This window comes from Cynocephalus volans, chromosome 16 (assembly GCF_027409185.1).
Source record: "Cynocephalus volans isolate mCynVol1 chromosome 16, mCynVol1.pri, whole genome shotgun sequence".
Lineage (NCBI taxonomy): Eukaryota > Metazoa > Chordata > Mammalia > Dermoptera > Cynocephalidae > Cynocephalus > Cynocephalus volans.
Window position 1 is genome coordinate 22,256,271 of NC_084475.1, and position 18,969 is coordinate 22,275,239.

The 18,969-nt window shown below is 53.2% G+C and overlaps 1 protein-coding gene across 3 annotated transcripts in view; it reads right to left on the minus strand.

The window, feature by feature from the left end:
* CCDC57 (coiled-coil domain containing 57) overlaps positions 1-18,969 on the minus strand; it is a 102,447-nt gene that overhangs the window by 48,631 nt on the left and 34,847 nt on the right. For all 3 annotated transcript variants that reach the window (XM_063081081.1, XM_063081079.1, XM_063081080.1), the window contains 4 exons: positions 16,919-17,141; positions 14,931-15,083; positions 9,998-10,101; positions 5,848-6,048 (listed from right to left, as the gene is read on the minus strand). In XM_063081081.1, the coding sequence (XP_062937151.1) occupies positions 5,848-6,048; positions 9,998-10,101; positions 14,931-15,083; positions 16,919-17,141 (681 nt within the window). The remainder of the gene's footprint in view (positions 1-5,847; positions 6,049-9,997; positions 10,102-14,930; positions 15,084-16,918; positions 17,142-18,969) is intronic.

Below are 18,969 nucleotides of genomic sequence, written 5' to 3' on the forward strand. Positions count from 1 at the left end.
TGCCCAGGGGGCCACCCGAGCCCCCTCCCGGAATCGGTATGGCAGTCTGCACCACGGGGAGTGACGGTCTTCCAGAAGGAAGACAAAGGGCTCGCTGTTCTTTGTGCTGTAACTGTAGGAAGGATGAACGACGAGGCTGTCCCTTCTTTTCCACAAATGGGACAAAGACCACGAATCCCCTGGCCAAGGTCTGGCTTTGGTTCCCCTCTGCCCAGTTCCTCAGCCCTTTCCTGCTGGGCCTGGGCCCCAGGAGGGGGTGCAGCCCCCAATCCGTCCTCGCCTGTGAGACCAGAGGCCCGTGAGCACGCCCCTCCTCCTGCCCCCAGGTTCCTGCGTGAAGACGACAGAGACCTGACTGATGCCATTAGCACAGCAGCTCCCCGCTCCCAGCCTGGGCTGCGCCTGGTTCCCTGCCTCACATCAACTTCCAGCGGTGCCCCAGGGCCAGGAGGGCTGCACCCCGCTAGGCGCCTGGCTCTGTGGGGGCCTGTGCTGGAGCCTAGCCCAGTTCTCCCGCCCCAGTGTGGTCACTCACTCTGCACTAGCCCCCGGCCTGTGCTGGCTGTGGCCCCTCTTCGCAAGTCCTCCCTGCCTCACATGCTGTCTGGGCCCCACCTGCCCCTCTGGCTCACTCTTTACACCTGCCTGTTGGCTGTGGTCTCCCAACATCTTGAAGGCCACAAAGGAAGAAAGCAAAGGGGGCTGAAAGCGGGAAGCTCACGTGGGGGTCTGCAGAGCTTCCCTGCTCCCTGCCCCTCTGCATCCTGGGCCTGGGCCACACCCTGGATCTGAGCCCTAGGAGGCACTGTGCTGTCCTCGTTCAGCACAGCCATGGTCTACACCACGGCTCCCAGGACTATAGTCACAACAGAAGGGAACACGAGAAACCAGTGACACCCAGGCCTTGGCACATGGGAACAGACACCCTGCTCTGCCCAACCGTTCCCAGCACCTGGGAGAGGCCATGCCGTACCCCGTCCTGGCTGCACAGCTCCTGAGTCCCTGGAACAGGCCAGCATGCCCTGTCCCGCAGGCTTCCTGGTGTGCCTTTCCAGCCTGGCAGGTGCCCGTGCCCTCCGGGTGTTACTGTTCTTTAGTGGGAGCCACACAGCCAACTGCCTTCCGGTGCCCCTGGGCTTGTGTCGCAGGTTATTGTAGGACCGAGGGGGGTCATGGAGATGACACAGCAAAAGGATGTCTGCCCATGTCTCGGAGGGCCGGTTGCAGGGCAGCCACAGGGAGGCCTCGCTGCAGGCCTGAGCACCCCAAATCGCAACTCACTTCCCCGGCATGCAGACTACTGCCCGCTCTGGGAGCAGCCCCTTCCAATCCCTGGCCGTGCGGAGCAGCGGCTTGCTCAGTCTCACCAGCACAAGGCCAAAAGCCCCACCTGGCCTGGGAGAAGCCGGGCTGACCTGGAAGGGAGGTCAGTGGCTCCGCACACCCTCAAGGGGCCGACTGGGAACTCTGGGGTGAGGGACAGTGACGCCCCAGGAGGCCTGGGCAGCTAGCTGGGATGCCAAGCCTGGCTCCTTAAAGGCCCGGGTCCTCTACAGGAGCATACTGGGTCTCTTGTGTTATTTTAAGTGAGAAAAAAAAAAAAAAAAGAAAAAGAAAAAGAAAAAAATACTGAAAACAGAGACTTTGCAGACCTCAGAACACTTAGAGATTAAGAGAAAATTTCTTCTTCAAAAGCAGACCTCTTCCTCCAAAGATGGTCCCTGGCATGACCAAGGAGCCTGCCGCTGTCCTGGGCCTTCATGCTGGTGCCAGGTTGGAGGGCTCCGTCAGGACCTCCACGTCACTGATCTTATGGTACAGGAATGAGAGTGCGGCCTCCGGGGGCTCACGTCCTAGTCACCGTGACTGTGCGCCCAGTGATGCGGGGGATGTGGACTGAGGATGCCACCGCTCTTGGGTTCGGTTTCTAGTTAAGTTTTATTTAGTAAAAGTTTATTTTGATGACTCCGAAGTCTTATCCCCAAACAAAGATGTTACAACCTGAGACATATTCAGGAGTGTCTTCTTAACTACTGCGTGCTTCAGGGTCCACCTGGCACCCCCAGGAGCAGCGGCGGCCCCGACAGCCCCCTCACCTGCGCTGCTGATCCCAGCACCTTGGTGAGGGAGGAAAACTGTCTCAGTGTATCTGGGCATTTGCAAGGAAACAAGAAGGGAAGTCTAGTTTGCTGGAATGTCTTAATGACATTCACAAGTGACCGAACTCAGAGAAGTCATCCGGGAGGCTGAGGCCTGAGCCACGGCGGGTGCTGCACCACTCGGCTCCCACGTGGTGGCTCCAAAGCTTCCTGGCAGAGCCAATGGAGACGTGACAGTGGCTAACACCGCCCCCCAGTGGATCTGGGATGTGCTCCCCATGGCTAGGTGCAGGGCAGGAAGGCCGGGGGAGGAACTGAATTTGGAGTTTTGGGGACCAGGTGCAGCTGGCATGGGTGGTGTGGCCAGGGGAGCAGGCAAGGCTGGCCGGGCCCCAGGTGTGGCCGCACAGGCCAGCTCAGGCCAGGCCTGCCTGGAGCGCAGGGCAACCCATCTATCGTCCACCACTCTCTTCCTCTGCAGAGGTGCCTGTGTGGGGACCAGCTAGGGGGTCACAGAGCACGAGAAGTGTGGGAATGCAATGCCACCCACGCCTGGTCCCCAGAAGCCACAGTGGCAAAGACTCCTTGCTCCTTGGCTGGGGCAGGAGATGGGGGGCTACTTCTGACAGAGAAGTTATGAGAACAGGCCGAGGGGCTGCCATACCCCCTTCCCCAGATCCCCCATGTAGACAGGTGGCCGAGGCTCTGCCATCACCCATCCATGCCATGTCCTTGCTTCCCTGAACTGCTTGAGAGTAAGCTGGAGACACTGCACCACGTCACACCTGAACACCTGTTTGTTCTTCCTGAAAACAAGGGGCCTGGATGCACACACAACTTAATCCACAGTCCACATGCAAGTGTCCCCAACTGCCGGGATCCCACATGGCAGCTGTGCCGGGTCTCCGGTATCCTGGCTGGGACACTCCCTTGCCTCTGTTTGTGTTTTGGGACACTGACGCGCTGGAGTCCGGGCCAGCTCATCTGCAGCACATCCCTCTGCTAGGGTATCAGCTGCCTCATGCTCGGCGTCAGGCTCTGTGCTTCTGGCGGGGACCCAGGAGTGTGTGCTCAGTGCATCCCACTCAGGGGTGCATGGTGTGGTCTATACCAGCACTGGTGATGTGTCCAACAGGCTACTCCACTGAAATGGGGCTATTTTCCCTTGAAAATTACGAAGTAAATTGGGGGATATCCAGTATTGAATGGAGACCATACGAACATCCCGTTTTCTGTCAGTCCTGTGCTTCTAAGCCCAGCGTGCGTCCACGAGCGTCTGTGACCACGGTTCCTTTCATGTCTCCCTTGTTTATCTGTTTGTCTGTGTCAGGATGCACTCGTGGTTTCCTGTTTGACTCAGTGGAGTGTGATCTTTACCACCATGACTCACTGGCCTTGACCTGGCTGGTTCCCACATCCATCCAACATGTTTCCAAGCTGGAATCCTCTGCCACCCAAGGAGCCCTGGTTCCTGGGTAGAGCAGGGAATTCCAGAACCAGACTCTGGGCACTGAGCACTCACTGCTGCCGTGAGTGGATGCTTCTAGGCCTTTCAGGGGACGGTGCCAGCAAACAGATGTCATTTACGCTGAGGACGCCAACCCCACCCACACCCCAGGATCCCTGTCTTCCCGGCCTCCCTCTCCCAGTGGTGAGCAGCCTGGCACCAGCACCCTTGCCTGCAGGGGTCAGGCATGCTGTCTGACAATGGCAGGAGCTTTGGCGGACCTTGTCTGGGTGCAGGGACTGGCCACCCAGGGAGTGACCTCATACCTCACCAAGGTCACGGGATGCTCAGGACTAGAAGGAGCAAGACTGCCTGACCACTGGGCAGTCAGGTGTGGACCTGGAGGCTTGAGAGCTGCCCACCCATGCTCCCATGCTGTGGCTTCGGGTCTGTCTGCCATGAGATCTCATAGCTTGATTTTAAATTCTGCTTATTTGCATAATTTCTATGCCCTTCACTCTAAACAAGTAGGAAGACAGTGAATTACACAAGGGGTGCTAACAAGAGCACCCCAGGCCCCCTGACTGCCAGACAGCACCTGGAAGGATCGTGGGGGCTATGTGTGTGGTTGCCCTGCCTGCGTCATGGCTCAGCTGGGCTAGAAGCTAACCCTGGAGTGGCAGGACCACGGAAGCCGGAGAGGGGACAGCAGCCACCTACCCACAGGCACAGAGGCAGCTCAGCATTACACTGACCAGCTCAGCACTTCTGGTGCCCAGTGGCCGAGCACAGGAGGACCTCAGGCTCCCGTGCCTGCCCCGCACCGTCTTCTCCCCCAGCAGCCCTTCATCTCTCTGCCACACAGAAGTGAACTCAGCCTCCTCCTCAGTTTTCTCGAGCCCGAGAAAGCCACGAATCGCATCTTCTTCAGTTTGGTCCTATCTGTAGCCCCCTGGCATCAGGCCCCCGGCTTGCCCATGGCCCGGGTAACCTGCTCCCAAAGCTCGGCGCTGCGAGGGTACGTGCACTGTCTCTATCTTCTCACTGCTCCTGCCAGAGAACGCCCAGTGCCTCCCAGACGTCACTTTACTGGCCCTAAAAAGGTTTGCTGATTGACAGGTCACCACAGGTCACTGGTAATCACAACTCATGGAGGTCACTGCAGATCACTGAAGGTAACAAAAGGTAACCACAGTCACTGCAAATCACCAAGGGTCACTGCAGGTCACTGACAGACTCAGGAGCACATCAGGCGAGGCCAGGCAATCTGTCCGTTGCAACCTTTCTGTCACAGCCTCAGGGAAGAAGGGGCCTGCGTCATCTATGTGGAGGCACAGATCAGCACCCGGAGTCCTCTCCATGGCTGGAACCTTGGCTCAAATGCAGTCACAGACCTAGGTGGGCAGTCGGTGCTGAGGGCCTGACCAGGACCAGGATGGGCGAGCCATGCCTGGAGCAGTCCACAGCACCGCAGCAGCTATGGACTCTGCCGTGAGTGCCACGTGGCCCTGCTCCCCACGCGGCGTGAGACAGGGCAGGGCCTGTGCCCGCAGACGCCCTCTCAGCAAGGGGCTCGTTTTCCAGGGAGCACGACAGCCCTCCTCGCTGTGCAAGTTTCCAACATAAGTCGTGTTCAACTCGAGAGGAAGACCGAGGGTAGGGCTGCACCTGTCAGCAGCAAAGGACCGGGAGTGAGAGCCAGCTCAGGATGGGAGCACGCAAAGGAGGAGGGGGCGGAGGCAGGGCTGCCTTCTGGGAGCAGACGTTGCTGCGGCTCCCACCAGAGCTCCCGCGCAGGCCAGGGGTGCAGCAGAGCGCCGGCAGGGATGGTGTGTTAGTCCGCTTCTGTTGCTCATGACAAAATACCTAGAACTGGGTACTTTGTAAGGAAATGAAATTTATTGCATACAGTTTCAGAGGCTGGGAAGTCCACATTCCAGGGAACACGTCTGTTGAGTCTTCTTTGGTGGTGGCTTTACAGCAATGCAGGGGGTTCACATGGCAAAAATGGCAGAGCAGAGAGAGACTAACCTCCTCACGCACTCTCCTTTTAAAGCCCTCAGAACCACGCCCCTGATCACCCTTATTAACCCATTCACTATGCACAGTCCTACAATCTGATCACCTCGTCAAGGCCCCACCTTTCAATGACCATAATAGGATTCCCACCCTCAAGAGTCACAGTGGAGACTAAGCTTCAATGAGGTGGGGGGTGCTCGATCTAGCAGGTGCTTCCATAGCAGGAGCAGGGACAGGCCAGCGGCAGGAGGAGCCAGCGGCTTCCCCGCACAGGGCACCCACCTCTGTCCTGAGGGCTGTGGTGCCCATGGTGTGCGGCTGCTTCTTGCTTGAAGGCTCCCCTCCTTCCTGCCGGGCTGTCCCGAGATACGTCCCCAGCTCAGCCACCTGCTTCCGCAGCTCCAAAACCTCCAGATGCACCTGGTCCACCTCATGGGGAAGCTCGCGTTGGACGGAGCCCAGCTCCAGGGGTTTCTGCAGCACCTGCAAGGCCATTTCAGAAAGAGCATTAGCGACTAGGAGGCAGGAAGGGCCGAAAGCACAAGAAAAGCCAGGACGCGGGAGTGCGGGAAGGCGAGGAGGCCCAGCCTCTCAATCTCCCTTCTGGCCAGACTGATCGCCTGCACACCTGCGCCCCACTGTCGCCACCGCTGCCCTCCGGCCATGCTGGCTGGCAACAGGCAGCTCCCCCTGTGCCCTGCACAGTGGGGATGTGGAAAGCTACCACCAAGAGCCCACGCTCTGGACCCAAGGCTAGCTGGGGAGAGTCCGTGCGTGGAAGTGTTTGCACGGAGGCACAGGGCCTCACCCCCTCTTCCTAAGCCTGGTCCCAGGTAGGATCTGTCAAAGGACAAATTTACATCAAAGTTAGTTTAAAGACTGCAACTGGCTTTCATGCAATTCTAGAATCAGGAAACGTGTCATTCCATAAAATATGATGTTTGATGAGCCGAGCAGAAGAGGTTGGCTTTACAGACAGAAGAGCCGAAGACGGTGGAAACAAGAACAGAGAACATATCAGTTACTTTTCAGAGTTACTTTTTTCTTATAAGACGGGGACAGGAAGACAGAACAATAGGAAAATAACTGATTATTTAACATCAGGTTACTTGAGGATCTCTTTTTGTGTAAGGATTAAGGCAGAGGGAACTTTGTAATCATGCTGATTGAGGATTTCAACTGGCCTGTTTGGGAAATTGGCTGCTGTCTCACTCTCCTGATTTCTTGGAAGGTCAGACATCAACTTAGTTTGGGTTTGGTGATATGGAGCTTAGCAGGGGTGACTCCATTTTTTATTTTTAGTTTGGTCTTTTGGGGCCTAGTGTGGGAGCTTAGTCCAAAACAGTGGCCTCCGATAATTTTTATGTAACAAAACAAACATCTCTAGAAAATTGCAAGTAAGCAGTGGGAGGTGTGGATTTTTCTCTTCCATTAATCAAAGGGGCAGCAATGGGGAGGTGGGTGGGAGGGCTGGAGAGGCTGTGGGCTGAGGCCGTCCAAAGGCAGGGGTGAGCTGGGAGCAGACGGGAGGCAGAGGAAGACAGAATGCTCGGAAAGGCAGGTCACAGGCCACAGGAACAACTTCGAAGGCTGCAGGTTGGCCATGAGATTCCTACCCTGGGGTCTCGTATGGCCCCCAGAGCTCCCGGGCCAGCCTCTTCCTTCAACTGCTTCTCTCAGTGTTTGCTGATGCAAGGAGAGACAGAAACAGGCAGAAAGGAGAGACACGCGCCCTCTCCACATCCTGTAACGTCCCCATTTGACTCTCAGGAAGATAAAGTATTACTTTTCCTACTCCAGGAACTCCTACAGTGAGTTCCTTATGAATAATTTATTTTTAATTTGTCACATACACAAATGTAAACAATGTTAAATAAAAAAAAAACACTTGGAGAACTTTTCTCCAGGATAATCAAATCATCTTTGATTACCAAGGTAAAATTAAAAGCTTTTATTTAAACGTCTATTTCTTGTTTGCAGCGTGTGGGTGCATATGTGCATGCGTGTGCATGTGCATATGTACACGTGTGTGCATGCACATGTGTGTGTGTGATTCCAACGGCAAGCTGGAACTGGGAAATGGCAACACTGAAGCTTCGTAGGTCTGGAGTCCTCCCTTCCCCTCATGTGTAGGTGCATGGTTAATCCCATAAGTAGGAATGGAAAAGGGGTCAATTCCTGTCCTCATAACAACGAAGACGCACTTCCAGTCACGATAAGGCCTCAGACCACACAAAAACAGGTAAGTATGTGAAGTAATGCATATGTTAATTAGCCTGATTTAGTCGTTCCACAATGTATACATTTTTCATAACACCACGTCACAACATAATTACATACAAATTTTATTTGGCATTAAGTAAGCAAACAAATAAAACAGGAATCTCCTGGAGGGCCAGAATAAATAAACAAATTAGGCGTCCGATTTTGAGAGCACTGCCTGCTCCCCTGCTCCCTGTGGTAGATGGAAAGCTCAGAACAATTCCTGTGTTTCCAGAGGGATGTTCTGCTTTAGAGAGGGGTCAGAGTCCACAGGTAAAGTGTGATTATGTATTTATGGACTTAAAAGGACATGAAAATTCCTCTTTATGTTGCCTCATAAGAAACACGTGTACAGAAAACAACAGGACAGTATGACCCAAAAGCACAAGCAACAAGAAAAAAATAGATAAGCTGGACTTGGCCAAAACGAAAAATGTTTGTGCTTCCAAAGACGCCAGCAAGAAAGTAAAAAGACGAACCACAGTATGGGAGAGAAGTTTAGCAAATCATGCATCTGATAAGGGACTCGTATCTGGAATATAAAAAGTGCTCTTACAGTTCAACAATAAAAAGACAAATAACCCAATTAAAAATGGGAAAGGACTTAAATAAACATTTCTCAGAGAAGATATACAACTGGCCAAGAAGCCCATGGAAAGATGCTTGACATCATCTGCCAGCAGGAGATGACTAGAATCAAATAGACACAACACAGCTAGTGTCAGTGAGCAGGTGGAGAGACCAGAACCTTCATGCGCAGCTGGTGGGGTGTAACATGGTGCCACCGCTTTGGAGAACAGTTTGGTGGTCCCTCAGAGAATTAAATGTAGAATCAGCATCTGACCCGGCAATTCTCCTGCTAGGCGTGTACCCGGAAGAACTGAGAGCACACGTCCACGCAGACACCTGTGAGGGAATGACCACAGCAGCGTCATCCACAATAGTCCCAAAGTGGGAACAACCCAAATGCCTGCTGGGGCACGAACGGACACAGAAAGTGTGGCCTGTCCATACAACGGAATGTCATTTGGCCAGAAAAGGAACGAGGTTCTGACACGTGCTACGGCGCAGATGGGTCTTGAAAACATGATGCTGAGTGAAAGCAGCCAGTCACCAAAGGCCACATACTGTGATTCCATCTACACGAGGACACTAGAATAGGCAAATTCACAGAGACAGGGTGGGACGGCAGTCACCAGGGGCTGGGATGGGGGAAATGGGAAGTCACTGCTTTATGGGTACAGAGTCCCATCTGGAGCAGATAAAAAATTCTGGAAATACATAATGGTAATGTTTACACAAGAACGTAAATGTATTAATGCCAATGAATGCCACAATTAAAAATGGTTAAAATGGTAAACATTGTTATGTATATTTTACCAACATTTTTTTTAAAGTAAAAAAAAGATATAAATTTGTAGAATCAAACCTGGGTATGACCCTAGCCACATGCATAATAGGACAGGATTTTGCTAGAATTTGTGCAGCTGTCACGTCTCCCTAGTATGATTACAACTTGACCCCCAGAGAGGCACAAGCTGAGGAGACTGTGGAGGCCAGCGCTCATTAGGGTGCGAGTCACGTTGGAGCTGACGGACACGCGTGTCACAGAACTGAGTGCTGGCTGCTCCGGGCGCCGGGGTGCTGGCAAGACTGGGACTTGCAGGGCATGTCCCAAGTGGGCAAGTGGCGTCACAGAAGCCCTGAGGCCCCACCTGGGCTCCGTGGGCTCTGCCCGCTGACGCTGCCCTATCTTGACCTTTTCTCTCGTTTACCAGATTCTTTTTTTTTTTTTTTTTTTTAAAGATGACCGGTAAGGGTATCTTAACCCTTGACTTGGTGTTGTCAGCACCACGCTCACCCAGTGAGCAACCGGCCATCCCTATATGGGATCCGAACCCGTGGCCTTGGTGTTATCAGCACCGCACTCTCCCGAGTGAGCCATGGGCTGGCCCCTCGTTTACCAGATTCTTACTGTGCACCTGCCATGGCCACATGCAAGATAAGCCAGTTATTCCTCACAATATCACCTTCCTTAGGAGGAAACGGGCACCGAGAGTTCCCTCAAGGTCACGGCCAGCAGGCCTGAGAGACCATGTGCATGCCCACCGCAGGCGCAGCTCTCTGGCAGGAAGACCTGCACAACCCCACGTGCCAGCGGCGGCCTCACCTTCTGTCGGAGCCGTGTCACCAGCAAGTTCAAGAGATGCACTCTGTCTCTGAGCTTCCTGAGCGCCAGTCCAACACACACCTGACCAGCCTGGACGGATCCTCCTGTAGAGAAGAGTGACTTCTGTCAGGCTCAGATGCTGACAACTAAGGAGGGCTCCAGGGACATGAACATCACCTTCACCTCCGCCCTCCCCCACGGAGGCCTGCGGCACCTGCTGGCCAACTTCAACATGAAGACAGTCTTCACTGCAGTCACCGGGTCCGGGTCAGTATGAAGACGAGAAATGTGCTGGACATAAAGTGTAATCCTTATGTAAAGAAATCAGGAATCTTTGCAGGAAAAACCCCAACTGTACCACCTAGTGTCTGATAGAGATCACACACTCTTGTCTCTCTGTTTAAATACGGGGCCATTGGTTTGGAAATTAAGAAAAAAGATGCCCATATAACATATGGGTCAAAGAAGAAATCACAATGGGCATTACAAAGTATTTTTAAGTGAATGATTATAACAGCACTGCTTATCCAAACTTAAGGAGCGCATCTAAGGCCACTCTTTCAAGAATGGCTTCAGGGCTGTTAGGTTGGCGCAGCTGCTCAGAGCAAGGAGTTAGAACACCGAGGCCAACGATCGGGACCCCCATACTGGCCAGTGCCAAGACAAACCCAAACAAACAAACAAACAAAAAATTAATGAGCTGAACATTCATCTCAAGAAGTCAGAACAAGAATGACCAAATTAAAACCAAATAAAGTAGAAGGAAGGAAGGAATAAAGTTACTATCAGATATTAATGGAAAAAAATGTATCACAGAGGAGCAACAAGACGATCGCTTGATTGTCTGAAAAGGTTTAAAAAGAAAAAAAGAAAAGATAAATCCCTGGTGAGACTAAGCAAGAAAAAATAAAAGAGCACAGAAGCAGTCGACCAGTGTAACGCGTGCGGAGGAAGCGTCCTAACCTTAGAGCCCACAGACATTTAAAACTCACAGCAGGATACTATGGGCAAGTCGATGCCAAAAATTTGAAAATTTAGATGTAATGGACAATTTCTTAGTAAAATGTAACATGAAGAAATGATGCACAAAAAAAGAAAATCTGGATAGCCCTATAACTATGAAAAAACTGAATGCACAATTTAAAACTTTCCCACAGGGGAAACACCAGGCCCCTGTGGTTTCAAAGTTGAATCCCACCAACTGTTTAATGGAAAATTAACATAAATCTGATATATACTTTTTCAGAAAACAGAAAAACAGGGAACATCTTCCAACATATTTCTGAGGCCAGAATAATCTTGATTCTAAAACCCAACATAAGCATTATGAGAAAGGACAATTACAGGCTAGTCTCACTCAAGAACACAAATGTAGTAATTCTCAGTAAAATATCAGTGAAACAAATCCAGCAACACATAAAGAGAAGGCTGTATACGGCCTGTTGAGCTTACTCCAGAACCGCAGGGCTGGTCGAACGACAGGGAGCGTGCGACCCCCTGTTCCCCCTTACCGCGACTAGACGCCCTGGCCCGAACACAGAAGCCACCGAGGAAGGTTCTGAGAGGGACGAAAGCGAGGCCAAGTGGCAAGGGGCCTACAGTGCACTCCTTGTCTTTGACGCTGGAGCAGCACAGCACGGAGCTCCGACTGAAAACAGGGTCCAAGAGGAGCCTGCTCTCTGGAGCCAAAGCTCCAGAAAAAGGGAGACCCACAGGTGCAGCCCTTCTGTGGACACCTGCCGCCCTCCAGACAAACACCTGCCCACTGCCCCGCACCATCCTGCCTGCCTCCTGCTCTGCACAGAGCGCAGTGCCCCTTCCAGGAGGAACGAGCAGGCAGGAACCTTGTGTGAGAAGCGATCCCTGGAGCGAAGGCTACCCAGGATTTGGCTTCTTGGCAGCTCAGGAGGGCAAAGCAGAGGAGCACTGCAGAGGCTCAGAAAGTAAATGATGCCCTCACCCCAGCCCGAGAGAGCGGCCAGGATGTGCACGACGAACCTAGGAAAGGTGACTGCCTGAGAAAATAGAAAAGAGAATTAAAACAAACTTAATCAGAACTAGGGTTTCAAGACATAACATTCAAACTGTCCACGATACAATGAAAAATGACTCGCCAAGCTAACAAGCAGGGAAATCTCAACTAGAATGACAAATGGCAACACCAAGGTGACACACATGTTGGGACTACATGACAAAGACCTTAAGGCAGCCATCGTAAAAATAACCCAACAAGCAATACGATACACCCTCAACCATGGCAAAATGAAAGTTTCAGCAAAGAAAGGAAAGGTACGGGAAAACCACAGTGGAAACTTTAGAGCTGACAAGCCTGAAGAGCAGACCAACAGAAATGATCCCGTCTGGACAACAGAGAAAACAGATCGAGAAAGGAATAACAGAGCCTCAGGGACCTTGGGACAACACAAAAGATGAAACGTTTGGGTCATCAGAGCTCCAAAAGGGAAGGGAGCGTGGAGCCGAAAAACACGTGAGCAAGCAGGGACGAAGATGTCTCAGATCTGTGCAAAGAGAAAACCTTCAGATTCAACGTCAAATAGGATAACCCAAAGCAGTCAGTGTCTGGACACAGCACGATGAAGTTTCTGAAAACTAAAGACAGAGTCTCGAAAGCACGCCAAGACCTGCAGGGACCGTGACTCCAGTGGCAGAGGCCGTCCAGCAGACACCACCGCTTGGGGTCCCGTCGGAAGGAAGTGGCACAGCACTTATTCAGGGAAGACGTTCTTTAGGAATGAGAGTGAAATAAAGACACTTTCAGAAAGAGGGAAACCAAGGGAGCTCGTCACCAGGAGGCCTGCTCTGCAAGGATTGCTGAGGGACAGCGGAAGGAGGCCTGGCGACCGGAGCGCAGGGAGAAGCACGGGGCAAGCATGGGGGGGCGTGCCTTCCCTCCCGAGCGCCTCAAGCCATGTTTGATGGGTGAGAGCAAAACCACAGCCCGTGTGATGTGGTTCTCAATGTGTGCGGAGGTGATGGCTAAGAAACCCGTGTCATGACAGGGCACGGGTAAGGGGACCTAGATCCTGGTGAGGTGCCCACGCTTGAACTAGTAAGATGCTGACGCTAGCCAACTGTGACGGTGAGCACATTGTAAGCCCTAGAGGAACCACTAGAAAAACTACACAAAGAAACATACTCAAAATACTACGTACAAATAAAAAGGGAATACCAGAAAATGTTGAAGCAACCCACAAGAAGGCAGGAAAGAGGAAACAGGAATGAAAGACAAAAGTAGCAAACAGAAAACAAGTATTAAACAGCAGACTTAACACCTAACATATCAATGACTGCACTAAGTGTAAACGACATGCCACACACAGTAGCCAGAAGAAAGCTGGGGAGGCTAAGCCCACGCCAGATAGGGGACTGCAGAGCAAGAACACTGCCACATGCAGAGGAAGGCCACATGGCCACACGAGGGTCAACTCACCAAGGGAGAAGAGCACCCCGCCGCCCTGCCCCTTCCTGTCCTTCCTGACAGTTGGTCCCACAAGCCCTCAGGCAGATGAGCGTGGAGCTGCCTGGGCCGCAGGGCGGGGCCTGCATCCACTTAAGCTGAGGTGGGCTGTCTGGCCCCAGCAGGGGGAGGATGTCCCGTGCAGGGCTGCCACGCCTGGGAGGGACAGGGCCCGGGGTGGTGAGAAAGGCCCCATGTGGGGATGGGGCTACAGCAGCAGTGGGTGACCGGCCACACCCAGGTCCAGGGTTCCATCCCTGCACTGGCTAGCTGCCAAAAAAAAATTAAAATAAAATAAGGAGCAGACGGATTGGCTGAGTCTGTTAGAACGAAGAACTTCCGCTTACCCAGAGCCACAGACTAGGAGAAGATGTCACATGTGACTAATAACAGGGTCACACTCACAGTTAAACACCCTAAAAATTCATGAAAAAGGGCAAACGGTCCAATAAAAAATGGGCAAAAGACATGAACTGGCACTCCAAAAGAGGATATTGAAAGGCCAATTTCTATGGACTGAATTGTGTCCCATAAGATCCCACAGGACTGGTGTCCTCAAAAGAGGAGGGAGAGGCCACTTGAGGACACAGGGGTGCAGGGGGAGGCATCGTCTGCAAGCCAGGGAGTGAGGCCTCGGGAGAAACCAGCCCTCCGGACCCTGACCTTGGACATCCAGACCCCAGGACTGAGAAAATAAGTGTCTGTTCTTTAAGCTGCCGGGCCTGTGGTATGTGGTTATGGCAGCCTGAGCAGACTAATACACCAGTGAACACAGGAGAAGACATTCAAGCTCACTAATAAAGAAGGAAATGCAAACTAAACCATCGTGGGATGCACTGCACACCCAGCAGAACGGCTGACGTCTGAACAGATGGCCATACGCGGTGCTGGTGGGGACGTGGAGCAACAGGCCCCTCGTGGCCTGTGGGTAAAGGGTAAATGAGCACAAACACTTGGAGAACAGTCTGGCGTGATTGACTGAAACATTATGGAGGTCACCAGAAGCCAAACAAAAGCACACGGACCGTATGACCCCGTTTACGTGAAGACAGGAAACACTGAGCCCTGCAGGGGTTGGGACAGGGCCGACTGTGGAGGGACACAGGGCTCCCGGGTCTGGCAATGGCGAGCCTGATGTTCGCAGCAATCCTTGAGCTGTAAGTGCTCACGTAGTGAACTTTCCACAGAATCACATTCCAGCTTTTAAACAGACAGTGTGGGCCAGCCCGGGGCTCACTCGGGAGAGTGCGGTACTGATAACACCAAGGCCATGGGTTCGGCGTTCGGATCCCATATAGGGATGGCCGGTTGGCTCACTGGGTGAGCGTGGTGCTGACAACACCAAGTCAAGGGTTAAGATCCCCTTACTGGTCATCTTTAAAAAAATAAAATAAAATAAAATAAAATAAAATAAGCAGACAGTGTGACGGGATGCAACATGTGGAGGGCTCTCACCGGTGGTCTCTGCGGAGGGTTGGACACGGGGTTGAGTATCAGCGTAAGAGGAGGACGTCTTTGAAGGATCTAACACATCTTCTAGCTGTTCTTCCAGTGCTTTAAATTTATGCTTTAGAGTTTGTATTTCTGCTTCAAGGGCCAGAACATAATCTGCCAAAAAAAACCAGTGAACATAACACATGTGCAGTTGCGTGCGCTCCGTGTGGGCACCCGGCTGGCGCCTGCGTGCTTCCCTGCCGCCCTGTCCTCCCGTCCCTCCCATCCACTGGCACAGAGCACCCTCCAGAGGCTCAGCCTCCATGTTCACCACGCCTTACCCCCACCCTCCTGTTGGAGTGAGCAGGACTGAGGCCATGTTGGGACCTAAAACCACCTGGGATGCGGTGGCGGGGGGAGGCATTAAAAGGGACAGTTTTTTTCCTTTCGTCCCATCCCCTGACTTTCTCATCTTGCTTGCTAAATAGAAAGATGAGGCTGAGAAGCTAATCAGTACTTTGCAAAACTAACAGTTCTTTGAGACTTGCAAAATTTCAACAAGTGGTCAAGGCCAGATGTCTGGAAGCTGACCCTGGGCACCAGCAAAGACAGCCGGAGCCCTGGAAAGCTGCATGGAGACTTTGCAAAGATGACTCCACCCTGAAGCAAAGCAAAACTCTGCAGGATCCTGAGATAACGTCAAGGACAAGAACAGAAACCAGAGGAGTCCTGGTGAGACCAGGCACCTGGTTCCTGGCACAAAGCCCCTGTGCTCATGTCCCATTCTCTCCTGCTTGTCACTTCCCACATTCCTTCTCTCAATCCCCTCTTTAAAAACTCCCTCAGTCAATCTGAGTCTTTGAGAGGGGGTGGCCTACCACCTCCTCAGCTGAGGAGAGCTGCCCTCCTGTCCCACCACCAATCTGACTTTCGAGTCCTTTGTTCTTTCCTGTTGGGGCGGCGGGCAGCGGACATGGGTTGGATGACAATCCATGCACAAGGTGAGCAAGTCCCGTCTTGAGCAGGAGCCATTCCAGCAGCCTGGTGTCCACCCACCCACAGCCGTTCTTGGTACCCCCACCACAGACAAGGTATGGGGGCAGGCACGCCCACCTCAGCTCCTCATAGGACGCTCCTCCTGAGCACGGCCGGGCTCCAGCAGCCCCGGCCCCTAACCACCCTGGGGCAGCCCAACCCCAGGCCTGCCAGGTCCAAGCTAAGACTTTGGTCTTGAAGGGTGTCAAGTACACACCCTTCACTTCCCTCTGCTTTATCCAATAAAGCTTTTAATATAAAACTCAAGATCTCTTCTCTTGAAGGAAAAGCAGCTATCAGACACGGAAGTGATATATTAACAGGGTGTTAACATATAACACCTCGAAACAGCCTACTTCAAACACAACAGAGACCCGTCTTCTGTCTGTCCTCTCCCTACCCCTCCGCTCCACCCTCCCCTCTCCGTCTCTCTCTCTCTCTCTCTTTCTCTCTCTGTCTCTCCCTGTCTCTCTCTCTCTGTCTCTCCCTCTCTCTCTCTGTTCTCTTTCTCTGTCTCTCCCTCTCTGTCTCTCTTTCTCTGTCTCTCACTCTCTCTCTCTCTCCGTCTCTCTGTCTCTCTCTCTGTCTCTCCCTGTCTCTCTCTCTCTCTCTGTTTTCTATCTTTCTCTCTCTCTCTGTCTCTCCCTCTCTGTCTCTGTCTCTCCCTCTCTCTGTCTCTGTCTCTCCCTCTCTCTCTCCCTCTCTGTCTCCCTCTCTGTCTCTCCCTCTGTGTCTCTCTCTCTGTTCTCTCTCTTTCTCTCTCTCTGTCTCTCTGTCTCTGTCTCTCTCTCTGTGTTCTCTCTCTGTCTCTGTCTATCTCCCTCTCTCTCTCTGTCTCTGTCTCCCTTTCTCTGTCTCTCTCTGTCTCTCCCTCTCTCTGTCTCTCTCTCTCTCTGTCTCTGTCTCTCTGTCTCTGTCTTTCTCTGTCTCTGTCTCTCTATCTCTCTCTGTCTGTCTCTCTCTGTCTCTCTCACCAGGAGTGCTGGTGTCCCCTCCTGCCTTGGGATTGGGCTGGTTGGTAGCTGAGGTCTCTCCTGCTAACTGGGCAGAAGGAAGGATGTGGTCACTCAGAGCCTCCATGTCTCTCCTCATTTGTGCGACAGCGTCTCGCAAGCTTGCGTTCTGCTCTCGCAGCCGCTGGGTCTCACTAGCTGGAAGCCTTTCACTGGTTTCTTCTCCATGCTGTTTTGAGAGGACCTGTCAAACATAGTACCAAAAACAGGGGGACAGAGAGGAAAATGGTCACGGTTACAATATGCCCGCCCACCCCCGCCGTCCTGCAGGGCTGCCACGACCTTCCCTCCTGACCTGACGGAAGCGTTCCATGATTTTTAGGTCCCTAGAGCAGTCAAATTCATGGCGAGGGAGACAGAAAGTAGAGTGGGGCTTGCAGGGGCTGGGGGCAGGGGCGTGGGGCTGTCGCTAGCGGAGGGTTCCACGGGCTATAACAACGAAGTTCTGGAGAGAGACTTCTGCACTGACTAGGAGGGACTCACCACTGTGACTCCCTCCCTTGGCTGCGAACAACAGAAAACCAGACAAGTTAGATGAAGACCTGTCTAGGGACACTGCTGCCACAGAATGGGGATTCCTGAGATGGGACACAGACGGCGTGCCTGGGTCCCTGCCAGCTCAGCCAGGGCCCAGCCTAGGCAGGGCGGGAAGGGCAGTGGCCGCGCAGAGCAGGGCAGCGGCCACCCTGGAGGACCCAGTGCTGTCCTCCAACTCCACGCCCGCTACGCCCTGAGGCAAGTCAAGGCTCCCAGGAGGAGGGCGTTAAACTACCTTCTGAGGAGGAGGTCAAGTGTGCGTGATCGGATGTGATCTTCCAACTAGAGGTTCAGAAAGGGAGACACGGAAATGCCCGGCACAGTATTAAAAGAACATTTGTAAGTAGTCTCAATGACTGTAAGAGAATGACTATGTGGCATGGCCGTATGACAAAACATGCAACCACTTAAATTCTGTTTTTGAAGAATTTTAACGATATGGGAAAATATTTATGACAGAATTTAAATGAAAAAAACAATTCCCCAAGTGAAACAGTTACACAAGGGCAGACCCCGGAGTGCTGTGCTCCGCCGCAGCCAGTCACAGACGCAAGCGCGGCTGCCGAGGGCTAAGGGCGCCGCATGAGTGTCGCCTCCCTGATTTTGCAGCAACGGTTGCTCAGGCCCAGAGCAGCGGCGGTGTGAGCCTCGGGCTCCCAACTGCGGAGACCCCTGTGCTAACTACAGCCTCCGGCTTCTACAGGGCCCATACGACTTCCATGTCCAGAACGAAGCCATCCTTCCTTCTCCTAACCACAGTCCCCACTTATTAATGCCCCCCTCGAGCACCACCCGCTGCCCTCGTCACCCCGCCTGACCCCCCCGGGCCTCACCACTCGCCTCTCACGCTCCAGACGCCCCTCCCTCTCCCCACCCTCCCCTCAGCAGTTCCTCCTCACGGGCTGCCCACTGCACCAGCAGGACAGCGGAGCAGTCAGGGGCTGGCCTGGCTCCGTCCACATTCTCCCTGTACCACCTCTGGGGCAGGTCACCGGCCTGTGTGCCTCAGAGTCCTCCTGCGTACACGGATTGACAGCCTGGGCCTCGCAACGTATGAGGAGGCGTGAGGCCCCCAGGGAGGCCCAGTCAACTCGAAGTGCCACAGTCATAGCTGTGACATTGCATCGGCCACGGAGCCTCTCTGGCCCTGTCCCTCCTGGGACCCATGTGGTGGTCTATGCACAGAAGCACCTGCACTATGGTCTGCCTTGGACTCTGAGCACTACAGTAATCAGCATGCGCTCCTCCTGAAGCTTCGTGTTGTAAACACGTGCCAAATGAAGTTGCAAGATGAAAATGTCATGGCGCTGCCACAAGGCAAACCCTGCCCGCACTGTGGAAATCTGGGAGCGCCTGCCACATGCTTCCCTGAGCAACCACGCCCACCCAGCTCCAATCTGCAGACAAACCCACCTGCTGCTCTGTCTGAGTTTGCTGAGAGGGCCAGTCTCTGACACTCAGGCCATGGTCACTGG